This window comes from Myxine glutinosa, chromosome 9 (genome assembly GCF_964187855.1).
Source record: "Myxine glutinosa chromosome 9, kmMyxGlut1.1, whole genome shotgun sequence".
Taxonomy (NCBI): Eukaryota; Metazoa; Chordata; class Myxini; order Myxiniformes; family Myxinidae; genus Myxine; species Myxine glutinosa.
This window is the reverse complement of record NC_136269.1, coordinates 72,680,968-72,700,046: the sequence shown is the minus strand read 5'-3', so window position 1 is coordinate 72,700,046 and position 19,079 is coordinate 72,680,968. Positions and strand designations below refer to the sequence as shown.

Here is a 19,079-nt window from a genome sequence, read left to right as displayed (position 1 = left end):
AATGTAGAGAATTCTGTTTCCCCATATGAACATCGAACATCAGTTGTTGTAATTACTTTCTCTACTGAAGGCAAAGAAGGACGAAGCACATAGTTTGTATAATCTGTTTGCTTGCTGCTCAACTGGCAAATAAAGCATAGTTCAAAATCCACCGTTTTTGACTTCTTGTTAGATGAAGACTCTGCCATTTTGGTTAATCTAAGGTCTCTAAGCTATGTTATCCTGGGTGATGGTTGCTGTGGGTACTTGCAGCCTGCAAAAGAAGAAAAGAATATGTTAGTACACCATAAAATGGACAAGTGGAACCTTAACACTATAAAGCGAACAAACTGCTGCCGGGGACTGGATTCGAACGTCAATTTTCCGGCCGCCATGTTGAAATAAAAAATGCAGCCTCTGTCTGAAATTGTGCAAAATAAAAATATTAGTAGTCAGGTGGAAGTTATTGTTATTATAGTCACCTCTATATACAAGTTCCAAGCAGTTCATGCTGAAAACAAAAATATTTAAACCACATTAAGTTAATTTTAGCGTCAAATTTAGGGCGTTTTGCTACGGTGGTGGCCATCTTGGATTTGAGGCCGTTAGAATGTTCAGAAAAAATGCCACCCTAAATTTCTTTAAAGCTTATGATACCTTCTTACAAAATCAAGTGAGTTTTTGCTTTTAACAAAAAAAATACACGAATTTATTTTTCATGACAAATATGCCGACAGTAACTCTGAGAGTGTGTATGGTCACCTTGAATGACTGAATTGAACGGAACATATTTCACCAAGAACAATGGGTAGAGGAGGCTTCGTTGAATAAAGGTTTTCCTAATGCAGTGAATCATACTACATATTAAGCAAAACCATCCATTTCACACATTGAAGCATTTTCAGATGCAGACTCGTCTTGGAAGAACTTGGGCTGAAAAATCAAAATTTTGAAACAAACTCTTCAGGTCTTTAAGCATTCAGTAAAACGCTGAAAGTTTAAATAGCCTTTCCAAACTTTATTTCATTGTCTTTTGTAACAGCATAAAGTTTTGAATTAAAGTTTGATTTTAAAAAAAAGATGCAATTCCCAAATGAATCCTCAATATAATTTTCGTATTTATATTTTATGTTGAACTTCAAGTACCTTTGAAGTGACGCTCCTTTAAAATTGGCTTTAAGTTTTCATGCAGTTCGCTCATCCATTGAGCTTTTCATCAGCTTTTAATAAACCAAGGATGAGTGTCTATCTATGCAATTCTCAAAATAATTATTACCTCATCTTACCATCATCACCTTGCCCAGCTGTAATGCAGTAAGTGAGGGGTGGCATTACTGTCGTGAAGCCATTGCAGGCCACGGTGAAGAGGGTGCTGAGGCTGCGGCCCCTTGAGGGCAGCACCGAGCAGTGCCCCATGGTCGGTTGGGAAGGTAACTGCGCAGACCACTCTGAAAACGTGAGTTCTCCCTGTGAGGTTGTCACTAACGTAGAGGGAGGGGAGAGGATGGAGACAGGGTTAGAAAATAAGTGGATGTTATTCAGTAACACTTAAAGCCTGATGCCCTTAAGCACTGGCTGCTCTTATCATTATCATTATTATTATTATTTAATATACAGCACACCATCTGTGGGTGGCATCATTTGCTGGAGGTGCAGCTGTGGCACTGATCGCACTGATGTGGATTTTTTATTTATTTCGAACTCTGCATTTGGAAGCGAATAAAAGTTCCAACAACACAAACTGCAAGTTTACTTCAATAACTCTTATAAATGAGCTTCTGGAGGAATTTCCTCGTACAAAAGCGCTTCCACCAAATGAAAACAAATTCACATGCAATTTAGCTCAGTCACACAAGGTCATAAAATATTTTCATCTGGAAATATTTTCACGTGACTAAAACTAGAACGGGACTTGGTAGAGAGCACACGTCCGCCAGGCTGAACAGTTTACATTTTGTATCCCACTGATAGGTCAGATCTGGATCTGATATGAACCAAAATCTAATAGGCTTGTTCATGTTGCCTAACCAACTCATCCACCAAGTTTTGTCATAATCCATCCACAACTTTTTGAAATATCGTGCAATATATAGTTTTTGGCCATATCACTCAATGGTGAATAATCACTTTAAAAACCAGAACGGCACCCAGTGAAGAGCATACCTCCGGCAGGTGAACAGTTTATGTTTTGTATCCCAGAGTAGACAGGAATATCACAATACAGAATCACATTTAAACAAAATCATCCGTCCACAACTTCTTGAGATATCCTGCTTTATATCGTTTTTGGCCCTATCTCCCAATGCTGAATAATCACTTTAAAAATTGATACTAGCCAGATCCGGATCTTCACCAAAATTTAATCGATTCTTCCTTGTCAAACACACAACCGGTCCACCAAGTTTCGTCCAAATCCGTCAACAACTTTTTAAGATATCGTGCTATATATAGTTTTTGGCCCTGTCTCCAAATGGTGAAGAATCACTTAAAAAATTATACTAGCTGGATCCGAATCCGGATCTTCACCAAAATCGAATCATTTCCTCCTTGTTACATCCCTCTGCCAAATTTCGTCCAAATCCGTTCGCAACTTTTTGAGACATCTTGTTCACAAATAAACAAACAGACAGACAGACTGGGGTGAAAACATAACCTCCATCCACCTTTGGTGGCAGAGGTAATTAAAAAATTCTCGTATCCGGATGTGGATTCGGACCTTAACTAAAATCAAATCGATTCGTCCTTTTCTCATACCCAACCAGTCAACATAGATTGGTCCGAATCTGTCCATAATTTTTGAGATACCGTGCTATACATTGGTTTTAGCACTATCACTCAATGAATGATGAAGAATCACATAAAAAAATTCTCTAATCCGGATCCGGATTCTGATCCTCACAAATAATCTAATCATTTCATCCGTGTCACACATCCAACCTGTCCACCAAGTTTCATCCGAATCTGTCTACAACTTTTTGAGATATCTTGTTCGCAAACAGACAAACAAACAAGAAGACGTCATCCGGATCCGAATCAATATAGAAATTTTCAAGTCAATCGGATGAAAATTGATGATTTTGGAAGTTTGACCTTGAGTTGACCTTTGACCTTTTGACCTCAAAAATAGTTGGTTTACCAATTTATTGAATCAATATACAAATGCTGTTCAATTTTCAAGTCAATCGGATGAAAATTGATGGTTTTGGAAGTTTAACTTTGAGTTGACCTTTGACCTTTTGACCTTAAAATAGTTGATTTCCCAATTCAGTGAGGCACTATGCAAATGCTGTTAAATTTTCAGGTCAATCAGTTGAAAATGTATGGGTATTCAGATGAAAATTGATGATTTTGGAAGTTTGACCTTGAGTTGACCTTTGACCTTTTGACTACAAAAATAGTTGGTTTTCCAATTTAGTGAATCAATATAGAAATGCTGTTCAATTTTAAAGTCAATCAGATGAAAAATGGCGATTTTAGAAATTTGACCTCCAGATGACCTTTTGACTTTTGACCTCAAAATCAATAGGGCTTCTCAAATGTGATGAACTCTGCAACTTGGTGAAGTTTCATGACGATTGCTTTAGAATTGTGACCTGTAGGCGAGTGACAAAGACAAACAAGCAAACAGAATAACAAACGCAACCAAATCTTAGATTTTGCAAGTAACAAACAGGCAGGGGTGAACACATAACCTTCATTAACCTTCGGTGGCGGAGGTAATAAATATGGGAATGAACAAATAAATAAAGAATCACACAATGCATATTGAGATGCATAATTGGTAATGAGGGTTAAAACCAACTCAAATGGCACTGGGAAGAGCACATTGCCTCACCTCGTGCACTCATTCTGACAAACATACCATCGTTAACTGAACACGCTACTATTATGGCCCATATACCCATATCATACATGCACCCTATTATGTCATATATATTGCCATCGTCCATAACTTTATTGATTAATTATTTGGATTATTTAACGACCACTTTTGTGCATATTAAAGCTAAATTGCATCGATGAAGATGAATATGAAAAATATTTCAAACTATATTCCCCATGGCTAGTCGATCATATGTATGAAGCTTCATATTCGATCTGGCTGTAAGTGGTTCTTGAGAAGAAGATTTTTTTTACGTTTTTATTTTCAATACAATATCGCCATCATGTGGTGACACATGACCGATGATGTCATAAATTTAATTATTCACTCACATAGGGTCGTATATCAGATATATGAAGTTTCAGACTTTTTGGATTATTTAGATTCAGCCAATTATGGCTGGAATACCACATGGGGAGTTGATGACATATGTCATTAAGTTTCAATTTTATTTTGTTGAGCGGTTTCAGATAAGATGTCCAATTTTTTCCCTTTAATCCAACATGGCTGCCATACCATGTGACCGAAGATGTCAAAGTTATCAATAAAATATTATCCATAGAGAGTCCCTCTTATGTTTAAATTTTCGCATCAATCAGACAAGCGGTTGCGGGGAAAATCATTTTAAAGCACTAATAACGGCATTAACCTGTCACTCTGAAGACAAGGTGGCCAGTCAAAGAATCAAGCCCGTTGGGCCTGATAGCAAGGAAGACCTGTTCGCGTCCTGTGGTACTCGCAGCTCCCCATTCAAATTCCTGCTCCTGCATTGTCGCTGCTGTAGGCAATGAGTCGTTCTGGAATCCAGAAGAGCAATGAGGCAGTGCAGTAATTTGGCTTCATACTACCTACAGTTGAACCAAAATACAAGCCTCAAGAAAAACAGACAAGAAATGCTTTTGTATGATTACCAAATACAGTTGTTTGTGCATGTGCGAATGTTGTTTTGTGCAATACCTGTACTGGCAAATGTACGAATGGATAGAACATTGTAAATTAGTTAATACAGCTACATTACTAGAACGGCAATCAATGGTAAATAAATCACCAAAAAATTAACTGATCAGGATCTGGATTCAAATCTTCACCAAAATTGGATCAATGCTTCCTTGTCACACACTCAACCTGTCCACCAAGTTTTGTCCAAATTCATCCATAACTTTTTAAGATGGCTGGAATACCCCTGTCTCTGTCTGTCTCTGTCTGTCTGTCCCCTGTCTCTGTCTGTTTGTTTGACTGTTTGTGAATAGGATATCTCAAAACATGGACAGATTCGGACAAAATTTGGTGTAGAGGTTGAGTATGTGAAAAGGATGAATCAATTTCATTTTGGTGACGATCCTAATACGGGTCTGGATACGAGAATTTTATTAATTTCTAAAGTGATTCTTCACAAATGAGTGATAGGGTCAAAAACGATATACAGCACGATATTTCAAAAAGTTGTGGATCACTTCTGACAAAACTTGGTGGATAGGTTGGGTTGGCGACAAGAAAACGCCGATTAGATTTTGGTTGAGGTCCGAATGCAGGTCCAGCCTTTCAGTGTGATACAAAACGTAAACTGTTCAGCCTGGCATAGGTATTCGCTCTATCAAATGCCATTTTAGTTAATATATGCTTTCCCTCCCAAACCGCCTTCTTTCGAGCAATGACTTATGATATGGCGTTAAATTCAAATGCAACTTGCCAAACGAAGCCAGTTTAATAAAAACAAGTACTCGATTTTCCCAACTTAATATGATCAATGTCAGTCTTAATTTGCAATAATGTGAGAATTTAGATCTTGTCCCACTGTTATAAAATTCAAGTGTTCCTTGGCTGATCTCACCTGGTCTACAACATCTTGGCGCAGGGACCAGTAGTAGTAAATTTGAGTGGTACAGTTGTTGCATTTGGCCATCAGCACCAATCTCTTTGCAGGCACCACCCAGCTTCCACAGTTTTCAACACACCTGTGAGATATTGTGAGTAGCCACATGGCGTGGCAGACAAAAAGAAATGCTTCCAGAATACTATGTTTGGACATTTCCTTGCGGCATGAAGGATTTGCCCACCGATTGAGGATGAGCGGAAACATCTCGAAGAACATTGAAGGTTGTTGTCAAAAGAGTAAAACGGATTATCATTCTGCAATATGGCAGAGCACGGCTTAGAGTGAGATAAAAAAAGAATTACAATGATCTGACAGTCGAATCTACTTTGACATTACAGAAATATCACACGACCTACACTACATAGCTGCGACCACAAAGCAATCGCCAAGGGTAAGCCTCCCCTGGATCCAATGATGGCCATATTATTTATTGGCGGACTGCCATATGACCTTCACTTTCAACATCTAGGGGTAGAATGTAAATTAACAAATTGTGTCTTCATCTACAATCTATCCATAAAACCCAACATCATGAAAATCAGAGGAATATTATTGAAGTTAATATTGTCACGTGTCTACCCTGTAGTGAACACCACAGGGTGACGGATGGCCGACCGAGCTTTAACTCTGAGGCATATACCAACTATGGAAGTAGTGACATGCGCGGGGGTAGTGGAGGGCGGCGAGGTCCTTACCTGTACGGTTGGATGTGGCGAGGGTTTTCCCAACCACCAACAAATAAACAGGACAGACCACAAAGGATTAAAAAAGCACAAATGATTTAACAAAAATAATGCAATACAATAAATTCCTAACCGAGGGACCCTCCATGCGGACTCAAATGCAGACACAGGGAGAAATAAATGAAAGTAAAAATGTATGTGTAGTGTTAGCTGGTCTCAGCTCTGGTCTCCTCAAGTGGCCCTTGAACCCTGGCGGTCATCGAACAGGTCCCCAAGTCTCTGCGTGGGAAACGCACAATGGCGTGAACTCGTGCTGCAGCCAGCTGCCGTACGAGGCAGCCAAAAATCTCTGCTCCGCTGTTCCACGCTCCACAAAGCTCTGCTGTTTCTCATCCAGCATGAAGCGCAGCCATTACTAAGCCAGCACCAATGGGCGGAAAATATCCATCTGCTCGCTTGAAGTCCCGCTTAAGACCCGAACAGAACTTAAGGAGAGCACGCGAACGCGACCACCAAGCTCCGAACAAAAGAGAGACAGGGAATGCAAATCGACTGCTTGTCACAAAGCCAGGATAAGGCTGAGAAAAATATATTTCCAGTCTCTGGTCAGCGCGCGCATCGATTTTGACCCTGCGCGTCAACAATTTTTTTATTTTTTTTCCAACAGTACCTACAACAGCGCGTGCCTGTTGCTGCCGGGCCGGCGCGCTATCTCGGGAAATACGAGTCTGTATTTCTGGTCTGAGAATAGAGCCTGTGATTGATGCTGTGAAGAGGAACAGGTTGAGATGGTTTGGTCATGTGTTGAGGAAGGATGAAAGTGACTGGTTGAGAAGAGTGATGGAAATGAATGTAGAAGGAAGTAGAGGATGGGGAAGACCGAGAAAGACTTGGCTAAAGATGGTGGAAGAAGAAATGCGGGCAAGGGGGTTAACAAGGAGAGATGCAGAAAATAGGGCAATATGGAGAAGATTGTCATGGGGACCGCAAGGCTAACCCCCGCTCTAGCAGGGAAAATGGCCTTAAAATGCATGTTGTTGTTGTTGTTGTTGTTGTATTTCTGGTATCGGGTTCTGGTCTGGTATTTCTGGTCTGGTATCGACGTTCGCGCACGGTTCTCCCCTACAAAACTACGTTTAGTTTGTCCAGATCCAACCAGCCGTCCAAAGATATGAGTAGTGTTGTGTGTCGTGACGTCATGAATCCAATCGGCTGGATATTGTCATTTATTGAAACGAAGATGTTCTTTGTCGGGTTTGTGTGAAGCAACCAGAAAGCCTAGAGAGCTGCGGCTGGTCTCGTTAGTTAGGCCTGGATCCTATCTCGTTTGTCATGATGTTGTAAGTGTCTGTGATAATCTAGTGGACTGGGAGAAGAGATCGTGGGAGACCATCGGCCTGTTAGACCACTTGTGCATGCGCAGTGTTGACGCGATCGACGCATTGGAATGTTTGACGGTACGGCGAGGCGATCTCGACAACGAAATGGCAGTCTATAATATGCTTGAAGAACTTAATGATTTTCAGAATAAATACATTTTAAAATAACTTAAGCTTGTGTTCATTATTTACAAAAAAGGCCTACAAGTCCCATTGGCTGTCTTTAATTTCTCTCTGGACGGCCCCACGGCAGATGAGGAGGACCGCAAGGCATGAGGACACAAAAAACACCTCTATATGTGCAATCCATGCTTTTCAAAAAAAAAAAAAAAAACCCACATCGCCGCATCAATTCTGGGACTTTGGTCTGACCAGAGACCAGCAATATATTTTTTTCGGCCTAAGAGAGAGAGAGTATAACTGTGACTGCTTGTCATGAAAGCCAGCACAGAAGCGCCACTCCTGGCGCTAGAATGTTCTTTCTGACGTCACACTCTCACCAATCAACGAGCGCCACCCTCTCATCCCATCATTCTTTACCCAATCGTTCTTCGGGGCGTGGCCTCACGACCACCCTTGGGACCCATCGAGAAGATTCGACGAGGTGGTGTTAGTGGTGTCTGGGCATCGTCGGCGATTATGTTATTTAATGTAGGTGCTGATCCCATGGCTGGTGTGGTAAGTGTCATAAGGAACGAATGGGAAACCACACAGGCAATTTACACACTGGGAAATTTACTTTTATAGCCTAACTAATTAGCATAGCTCCACCCCTTGCATGGAGACAAATATACACTTACATCTGGACCTACTAAGTTACAGGAAGGTTTCTTCTTCTTGGCGACATTCGGAGCACACTACTCTATACAATTCTACCTGGACTAAGGCATTTCAGTACCCACCCCCACAAACATAACAATATCATCAAAAAGGTGTTTTTGTTAATTCTGCCACAAAATGAAACTAGAACGGCACTCAGTAAAGAGCATACCTCCGCCTGGTTGGCCATATCACTCAATGGTGAAGAATCACTTTAAAAATTCTACTAGCTGGATCTGGATCCGGATCTTCACCAAAATCGAATCGAATCGTCCTTGTCACACAAACAACCTGTTCAACAAGTTTCGTCCAAATCCATCCATAACTTTTCGAGATATCCTGCTATGTATTGTTTTTGGCCCTATCTCCAAATGGTGAAGAATCACTAAAAAATTATAGTAGCCAGGTTCGAATCCGGATCTTCACCAAAATCTAATCATTTTGTCCTTGTCACATACGCTACATCTCTGCCAAATTTCGGCCGAATCCGTCCACAACTTTTTGAGATATTTTATTCACAAACGGACAGACAAACAGACAGACAGACAGGGGTGAAAACATAACCTCCATCCACCTTTGGTGGCGGAGGTAAAAAGCAGACCAAGGACACCAATTAAATATCAGGTGCACAACTTCGACACAGGTACACTATTATGATACATGAACATCTTTGAAGGCCAAGCGGTCTTTGAGATTCCGCATTGGCAAAATTGAGCGATGACAAAAAACTCATTATTTTTCAGACCGGCATTTGACCTTTAACCCAGAGGAATATGATGTAAATTAAGCATAACTCCGCCTTACACTAGGCTATCTAGGAAGGGCAATTTTGTTCCGATTGGACAATTCTTCATCGAGTTATGGTGAAAAATGTTAAAATGTCTATAACTGGGTGATGACCTTAAAACTAGGTCAAGGTCTAAAAATGTCAACTCCTCATACTTTTTATTCAGATAATTGATACAAAATTACATTCTGAAAGTCCCAGCCAGCTCCGAGATATAGCTCGGACATTGGCAGAAAAAAGGAAGAAGAAAACCCCGAAATAGTGGTTTAGTACTTCTAGAGGTCAAATAAACCCTATGGTACCATTAAAAACTGGGGGGTACTAATTTTACAAAAGAAACCCAACAACAGGTATAAGCCTCCGCCTATCCTGTAGGGGGAGCTTTAATGAACACCGAACAACGTAGGGTCTAATGGAAAAGTTTAATTGTAGGAAGAGCGAAAACGCATTGTTGTACTTACTGGATTGATACATCAGGCACCTGGCCAGACAAGACCACCAAGCGCTGTTCTGCTACAGCACTCGGTTTGTCTGTGCTAGAGACAGTTAGTCTGAAAATGACCTCTGACCCCGCCGTCAGACAGCCATCCTTCAGAGTGAAGCGTGCCTGGTGTCGATTGTCGAGACAACTTTCTGGGCATTTGTCTGAAAGAAACGAAAAAATTGCTCATGATAATATTCGATAATGTACATTCAATCGTATTGTGTTTGTGACTTCATTTTCACTATTTACTATTTAACAAGTGGCAATATTATAATACTTGCCACATTGCTGCCATGCCAATTCCTTAGAAATGCAGTGACAGAAAGTCAAATTCAAAACTATTTATGGCAATTTTTTCTATATTTTTTTGAAAATATATATATACTAGTGGGGGTGGGGTATGCTTACACATTGCTAAGATTAGGGTTAGATTGAAGAGAATGTGGAAGTTGGTCCCAGGTGGGGAAGTAGAGGAACAAATGAGTGGAGGTGAGCAGTGATTCTGGATTTTGGGAGTTTCACTTGAAAGGATTAAATATAAATACATATTTAGTCAATTGGGGAGATTTTTTTGGCAGCAGTGCCCCTTCATAAGCAGAATTTTTGTGACAAAACCAAGCTACCTGTGGTGCTTACGAGCAAACTACAAAATGTCAAATGGTGTCACGTGTCGGCCAGATGTGGTGGGACTGGGACCAGTACATTACCCCTGATCTGAAACTCTTCCATAAGCTAGCTGGGTTATCACCCAGGTTATCACCCATTCAGACCTTACCGCTCATTCCAGCTGCCAATAGACAGTATCAAAGCTTCCACCTCTGGGTGACAATACCAAATCCTCTCCATAAGCCACAACCCTGCTAGATTTGCTGATATTGCCCTTTTAGGCATTAATTGGGCTTTAAATATTTATATTAAAGCGCGGTGTTACGCGCGCTACTTGTAAGCAAGGAGGAAGCGGCCAACGCGGCAATTTGTAAGAGTCTTTATTTCAAGAGCTCACTGTAACACTGAGCTGCTCAGGGCTGCGTGCCCCGTGTATATCGTGAGGCCACGCCTCTCTCCCTGGCGTGGCCCACCCCCACTTGGTGTGTGGGGTGATGTCACCACGTCAGTGCTTTCGTGTCCGCCACACGCGCCCCCCCAGAATCCCCGCGCACCTGAAGGGTCAGTTTGCGGGGCAAACGGATGACCCGGCCGAAGCGCCCCCTGGCGACTGGCGGCGTCTGGGATGCAGGGATGCCATCTGGGATGCCTCCGGCTGCAGGACCGGGGGGCGGCGTGGTGGCGGGGCTGGGCGGTGCCGGGGGTCAGCCCGCAGGGGGGCGGCCCCGACGCGGGGGTTGGGCCACTGGCGGTGGATGGTCCACGTCGAGGTGGGCCGGCTTGAGGTGGTCCACAGAAACGCGGTCAGGAGTACCGCCGATGTCCAGGGTGAAGTGCTTCACCCCGGTCTCCAGCACGCAGAAAGGCCCATCGTACGGGGGCCGCAGTGGTGTCCGGTGGGCATCGTGGCGGACGAAGACGTACTCTGCCGTGCGAAGCTCCGGGGCGACGTGCGTCGGTGGGTGCCCGTGACGTGCCGTTGGCACCGGGGCGAACCTCTGGGCGGTCTCCTGCAGAGCGGAGCGCTGCTGTGCCGCGGACCATGGGGCCGTGGAGTCGGGGAGGAACTCGCCCGGCACCCGCAGCGGTTGCCCGAAAACCAACTCCGCCGCGGATGCGCGCAGGTCCTCCTTGGGCGCCGTCCGGAGGCCCAGCAGGACCCAGGGGAGCCTGTCGACCCAGCCGCCGTCGCGGAGGGTGGCCCAGAGCGCGGCCTTCAATGAGCAGTGAAATCGCTCGCACAGGCCATTAGCCTGGGGGTGGTAGGCCGTGGTTCAGTGCAGCCGGACCCCGAGCCCCCGCGCGACCGCCCCCCAGAGCTCCGAGGTGAACTGGGGGCCGCGGTCGGACGAGATGTCTGAGGGGGCACCGAACCGGGCGACCCAGGTGGCGATGAACGCCTGCGCGACGTCCGCCACCGTCGTCGACGCCAAGGGCACGGCCTCCGGCCACCGAGTGGTGCGGTCCACCATGGTGAGGACGTGGGTGAAACCCCGCGAGGGGGGCAGAGGTCCCACCAGGTCCACGTGGACGTGGTCAAACCGGCGTTCCGGCACCGTAAATGGGGCCAATGGGGCCTGGGTGTGCAGGTGCACCTTGGCGCGCTGGCACGAGAGGCACGTCCTGGCCCAGCCGTGGACGGCCTTCCGGAGGCCATGCCAGACGAATTTGTCAGCGATCAACCTCTGGGAGGTCCTCGTGCCCGGGTGGGACAGGCCGTGGATGGCGTCAAACACCTGCCGCTGCCCGCGGGCACGACGGGGCGAGGCCGCCCGAGGGAGACGTCGCACAAGAGGGCCGTGCCCGTGCCGTCGAACGGCACCTCGGTGACGTGGAGGCCCGTGACGGCGGTCCGCAAGCTGGACGTCGGGGTCAGCGGCCTGGTCCGCTGCCATCCGGGCATAGTCAATGCTGAGGTGGACTGCGTGGGCGATGGCCCGGGAAAGGCAATCCGCCACCGGGTTGTCCTTCCCTGCGACGTGCCGGATGTCCGTCGTGTACTCGGACATGGCCGAGAGGTGACGCTGCTGCTGGGCCGACCACGGCTCGGTGACCTTGTCCATCGCGAAGACCAGCGGCTTGTGGTCGACGAAGGCCGTGAACGCACGGCCCTCGAGCAGATGGCGGAAGTGCCTGACCGCCAAGTGAAGCCCGAGCAACTCGCGGTCGAAGGTACTGTAACGGCGTTCGGGCGGGCGAAGCTGCCGGCTAAAGAACGCCAGCGGTTGCCAAGCTCCACGCACCCATTGCTCGTGCACCACGCCCACCGCGTAGTCCGAGGCGTCGGTGGTGAGGGCGATCGGTGCATCGGGCGCCGGGTGCGCGAGCATGGTGGCATTAGCCAAGGCGAGCTTCGCACCCGTGAACGCCGCGTCCATCTGCTCGGTCCAGGTAACGTCGCCTTTGCCCGGCTTACCTCGGAGAGCTTCGTGCAGGGGGCGCAGGAGCTGGGCGATACGGGGCAGGAACCGATGGTAAAAGTTCACCATGCCCAGGAACTCCTGCAGCCCCCTGATCGTGCGGGGGCGCGGAAAACCCTTCACCGCCTCCACCTTGGCCGGCAGGGGGACGGCTCCGTGCCTGGTGACGCGGTGCCCCAGAAAATCGAGTTCGGCGACGCCGAACCGGCACTTTGCGGGGTTCACAATCAGGCCATGCTGGCCCAAGCGTTCGAAGAGCGTGCGGACGTGGTGTAGGTGCTCTTCGCGGGACGCGCTGGCGACGAGGATATCGTCCAGGTAGACGTGTACAAAATCCAAGTCGCGCAGGACGCTGTCCATCAGCCGCTGGAACGCCTGAGCCGCATTCTTCAGACCGAAGGGCATCCGCAGGAATTCGAAGAGTCCGAACGGCATGATGACCGCCGTCTTCGGGACGTCCTCCAGCCTGACGGGGACCTGATGGTAGCCGCGTATGAGGTCCACCTTCGAGAAGAAGGACATGCCCGCCAAACGGGCGGAAAATTCCTGAATGTGGGGGACGGGGTAGCGGTCGGGGGTGGTGGCGTCATTGAGACGGCGATAGTCCCCGCACGGTCGCCATCCCCCGCCGGGCTTCGGCACGATGTGCAGCGGCGACGCCCAAGCACTCTCCGAGCGCCGAACGATGCCAAGTCGCTCCAGGGTAGCGAACTCCGCTTTTGCTACCGCCAGCGTCGTCGGCTCGAGGCGGCGTGCCCGGGCGTAGACCGGTGGCCCGACGGTGGGGATGTGATGGGCCACCCCGTGCTTGATGGCCCCCGCCGAGAAGGTGGGCCACGTGAGGGCCGGGAAGCCGGCGAGGAGGCGGGTGAATTTGTCCGCTGCCGGAAGCGTACAGATCAACGTGGCCGGAACCGAACCATTCGGCAAGCCGCTTGGCAAGCCGCTCGGTGAGCCGCTCAGTGGGCTGCTCGACGAGCTGGGCAGCGCACAAGCGAGCGAGCTGAACGTCTCGGCCTGGACAAGACGTCTGTGCTTTACGTCGACCAGGAGCCCATTTGCGCACAGGAAGTCCGTGCCAAGCAATCCCATGGGCACGTCGGCGGTGACGAACGACCATCGGAAAACCTGCCCTCCTAACCGCAGAGAGAGACAGCGTTTTCCGTACGTACGGATGGGCGTCCCGTTCGCGGCAAGCAGCGCGGGGCCCCCGCCCACGGCGTGCTTGTCCGACGTACCGGCAGGAACGACACTCACCTGCGCTCCTGTGTCGCACAGGTAACGGCGCCCGGATAAGGTGTCCGTGATGAACAGCAGGCTGTTCAAACGGCCGGCGCTCATTGCCACTATCGAGCGCCGGCCCGGGCGTTTCCCGACCTGTCGAAGGAGCATGGCGGATGACACTGTCGAGCCTCGTGGCCGAACTTGGCGTGGAACCAGCACCAGGTGGTGGAGCTGGAGGAGCGCGGCTGGCTCCGCCAGGCCGGTAGAGCCGGCGGTTTTCCCCGCGGTGGCGGTTTTCGCCGCGGCGGTGGGCGGGGCGTGGCGGCGGCCATGAGGTGCGTATCAGCATGCTGTGTATGCTGTGTAAGCTGATGCTGTGAATCAGCATCGGCCTCGGGATCCACGAGGTGAGCAGCAGCATCAGCCTCGAGATCCGCGATGGCCGCACCGACTCTCGCCCGCGTGTCCGAAGCCGCGAAGTACCTGTCCGCCTCGGCGGCCAATGCTCGGGGTTCCGTTAGCACGGTCCCGGCCAACGCGAATCGTACCTGTGCTGGAAGTTGGCGACGGAAAAGCGCCCGGAATAGAGAACCAGGGGCTTCGTCGCCCAACAGCGACAGCATATGGTCCATTCGGACCGACGGGCACGTGTCGCCGAGCTCGGGGAGATCCAGGAGGCGGTCGGCCCGCGCGTCCTCTGTGAGGCCGAACGTGGCTAGGAGCAGCCGCTTGAGTGCCTCGTACTTGTGGCCATCCGGTGGGTGGCGAAGGACGGACACAACTCGAGCGGCCGTGCCGGGCCCGAGGGAGGCGACGACGTGGCAGTCGTGCGTGTCGTCGCCGGTGAGGCGCCGAAGCTGAAACTGGGCTTTGGCTTGGACGAACCAAACTTCGGCCTGGGCCTCCCAAAATTCGGGAAGTTTAACCGACATCGCGTTGTTGGCCATGGCAATGGCGTCGTGTTTGGAAGGATCGCTACGGCAGATCCAACATCGAGGTCACCAATAAAGCGCGGTGTTACGCGCGCTACTTGTAAGCAAGGAGGAAGCGGCCAACGCGGCAATTTGTAAGAGTCTTTATTTCAAGAGCTCACTGTAACACTGAGCTGCTCAGGGCTGTGCACCCCATGTATATCGTGAGGCCACGCCTCTCTCCCTGGCGTGGCCCACCCCCACTTGGTGTGCGGGGTGATGTCTCCACGTCAGTGCTTTCGTGTCCGCCACAATTTCGTGATTGCTATCGGCAATGCACATGGCAAATGTCTGACAGCCTCGAAGGTGTATGTGTAACGTATTATTCTGACTTGTATTTGCATTGTTGTTGAGGTTTATCGGACGCGCTTATTCGTCAGACACGAGTGAATCATCACCGCGTCAATAAACGCGCTTTCCGCTTCCGGCACGATGGAGTCTGCTTGAGTTCGTTACATGGTGTCAGAAGTTCGTTGATATTCACGCCATAAGCCGCCATTCGTCTCCATAAATATGGCATCTCCGAACTTTGATCATCCCTCGATCGACTGGGAGAGTCTGGATCTCTACCAGGAGTTTTGCCGGTTCAGAAATCACGTCAGTTTTGTCTTGTCAGGGCCGCTCGCAGACATAACGAAGCCTCGTCAAGCAGGATGGCTCGGAACGTGGATCGGCGAACAAGGTCGTCAAATCTACCAAACTCTATCTTGGGAGGAAGGAGAGAAAGACGACCCGCAGGAAGTGCTGAACAAATTCCAGAACTATGTGCAGCCCAGAAAGAACAAAAGAGTGGCCAGACACCGACTGAAACAAAGGCGCCAGCGGAGTGGTGAGTCTTTTGATCATTTCATAAAAGATCTGAGGATAATTCTCATGGATTGCGATTACCAAGACCCAGACGACATAATCGTCGATTGCATCATTGATGGCAGCCATGATAAGAGGGTCCAAAAGAAATTACTCGATAGGGGTGAGGAGCTCTCACTAGCTAAAGCTATAGAAATTGGCCAACAGCTAGAGCTCTCGCAGAAACATATGAGAATAGTCCGAGATGAAGATGCTCTCATCTCAGCCCTCAGATCTGAAAACGAACGAACTCAGCACCAGACTCAACGTTGTAAGAGCAAGCCTGATAGGCATACACAAGCCACCGAGCTGTTCAAAGCTGAGAATCGGTTTCGGAATGACGGTCCCTGCAGCAAATGTGGCCAGTCAGTGCACAGGCAAGCCAAGTGTCCAGCAATTAATTCTAGCTGCTCCTACTGCAAGAAGCCTGGTCACTGGTTTGCGGCATGTCGGAAGAGACTGCGCGACCTAAAGTCCCTTGATGAGGAGACCAGTCTAGATCATGTAGATCTTCCTCAAGAACTCGTCAAGGAATCTGAAATTTTAAGGATCTCCGCTCTACAACCAAGCATCAATACGGCTACTCATGACAAGTGGGCACAGACCGTCACGTTGCTGGGTCAGCCGACTCGGTTCCGGATTGACACGGGTGCAAGGTGCAACACACTAACACTCAATGACTACCAGTTAGTCCAGCACCTCGCAGGCGATCTACAATCGTCGCATAAAGTTCTTAAAACATACTCGAACCATACTATCCATCCTGTCGGTACCGTGACACTCCCTCTCTCTCACAAAAACAAGACCGTTAGAGCCAGTTTTGAGGTCATTGACCTCGATCAGGAGAATGTAATGTCAGGCGCTACCTCGGAAGCCCTAGGCCTCATTGTCAAGCTCGATAAGTTGTCTCTTGTTCAGCCTCTAGTCAATGTGTCTCAGGAAGCAGTAATCTCTGAGTTTCCAGAAGTTGCCAAGACAACTGGAACTCTTCCCGGGACTTATCGGATCAAGCTTGTAGAAGGGTCACAGGGAGTAGTTCACGCTCCTCGCAGACAGCCTGCAGCATTGAGAGAGCAAATAGTTGACAAGCTACAAGAGATGGTCACCGAAGGTCACATCGCGAAGGTAGAACGACCGACTGAGTGGGTGAGTTCCATGGTAGTAGCTCTTCGCAACGGCAAAGTCCGCATCTGTATAGACCCCAAAGACTTAAACAAGTGCACAAAACGTGAGCACTACCCAATGAGAACTGTTCAGGAAGTTTTAGCTGAAATCCCTGGAGCCAAAGTATTTTCTGTGCTTGACGCCCGCAGTGGGTTCATGCAAATTCGCCTTGACGAGCCTTCTTCATTCTTGACCACGTTCAATACACCTGTAGGGAGATACCGCTGGCTGCGTCTCCCTTATGGATTGAGGTGCTCGCCGGAGATATTCCAGCGAATCATGGACCAGATGCTAGAAGGGATAGAATGGGCAACAGCGGTAATGGATGACATTTTAGTTGCTGGTCGTGACATCACCCACCACGACTGTGTACTGAAGCGAGTTATGCAACGAGCTACAAGTTATAACCTGCAACTAAACTTCCGAAAATGCCTCATCCGGCAAACCTCAGTCCCTTATGTAGGCCACCTGCTTACTGCAGAAGGAGTGCTACCAGATCCATTCAAGACGAAGGCAGTTGAGAACATGCCACGTCCAACAGACAAACAAGGCGTCAAGCGTTTCCTTGGATTCGTTCAGTATTTAGGGAAGTTTATTCCCCACCTAAGTGACACAAGCAAGCCTCTCCGTGATCTCTGCAAGGCGGACGTGGAGTTCTCCTGGCAGTCAGCTCAGGAGCTGTCCTTCAAGAAGCTGAAGCAAGCATGTATTTCGGCCCGGGTCCTTCAGTACTACGATGTAAGTCAGCCAGTTGAAATACAAGCCGATGCCAGCCAAAACGCTGTAGGAGCCTGTTTGCTCCAGAATGGCAACCCTATAGCATTCACATCACGCAGTATGACCGATACTGAGTGTCGCTACGCTATGATTGAGAAGGAAATGCTCTCAATCGTCCATGCAACAGAAGCATTTCACTACTATATCTTTGGAAAATCAGTAGTGGTATATAATGACCATAAACCCCTTGAGGAAATCTTCAAGAAGCCTCTCCTATCTTCTCCCATGCGTTTACAGCGTATGTTGCTCAAGCTTCAACGGTATGACTTGGAGGTTAACTACTGCCGTGGTTCTGAGATGGTGCTCCCCGACACATTGTCCCGTGCACCTCTACCGGACACCGACTCAGAAGCTGGGAAAGACCTTGAGCCCGTGAACATGTTCCAGTTCCTTGCGATCACGAGTGGGAAATACCTCGAAATCCAGGAAGCTACTCTGAGTCAAATGAGCCTTCTCTGCGGTGTCATTGCAAGTGGATGGCCTGACTCCCGAAAGGAAGTCCCAGCACAGGTCCGTCCGTACTTTGACTCCAGAACACAATTGGCAGTCTCAGACAGTGTTGTCTACAAAGGCATGCGCCTTGTCATCCCGCCAAGCCTCAAACCCAGAATGCTGAGCTTGATTCATGAATCGCACCTCGGAGTGAACAAGTGTAAGCAGCGTGCTCGCGAGGTCATGTATTGGCCCTCAATGAACTCTGACATCGAAGAAACTGTACGGAATTGTTGCAAGTGTGCAGAGTATCAAAGCGCTCAGCAACGGGAGCCTCTCTTGCCGACTTACACGCCTGATCTTCCATTCATCGAAGTTGGAAGCGACGTTTTTGACTTCGAATCAAAGCAGTATTTGCTCACGGTCGATTATTACTCCAAGTTTGTGGAGGTGGATTGCCTCAAGGACATTACAGCTCGCTCTGTAATCGAAGCTCTCAAGCAGCAGTTTTGTCGACATGGTATTCCAGAGAAGCTGCGAAGCGATTCCGGAAGTCAGTACACGTCAGAGGAATTTTCTCAGTTTTGCAAAGAATATGGCATAACTCACGACATTGTGTCCCCCAAGCACCAACGTGCCAATGGAGAGGCAGAAAGAGCGATCCAGACAGTGAAAAGGCTCTGGAAGAAGTCAGCAGATAAGTACTTAGCCCTGCTAGACTACCGCACCACTCCACTTGAAGGAATAAA

The 19,079-nt window shown here is 48.3% G+C and overlaps 1 protein-coding gene across 1 annotated transcript in view; it reads right to left on the bottom strand.

Moving 5' to 3' along the window:
• PKD1L3 (polycystin 1 like 3, transient receptor potential channel interacting) overlaps window positions 1-19,079 on the bottom strand; it is a 171,089-nt gene that overhangs the window by 127,883 nt on the left and 24,127 nt on the right. The window contains exons 8-11 of the mRNA XM_078785103.1: window positions 9,868-10,051; window positions 5,694-5,817; window positions 4,512-4,659; window positions 1,266-1,460 (exon numbers count right to left, since the gene is read on the bottom strand). Of these exons, the coding sequence (XP_078641229.1) occupies window positions 1,266-1,460; window positions 4,512-4,659; window positions 5,694-5,817; window positions 9,868-10,051 (651 nt within the window). The remainder of the gene's footprint in view (window positions 1-1,265; window positions 1,461-4,511; window positions 4,660-5,693; window positions 5,818-9,867; window positions 10,052-19,079) is intronic.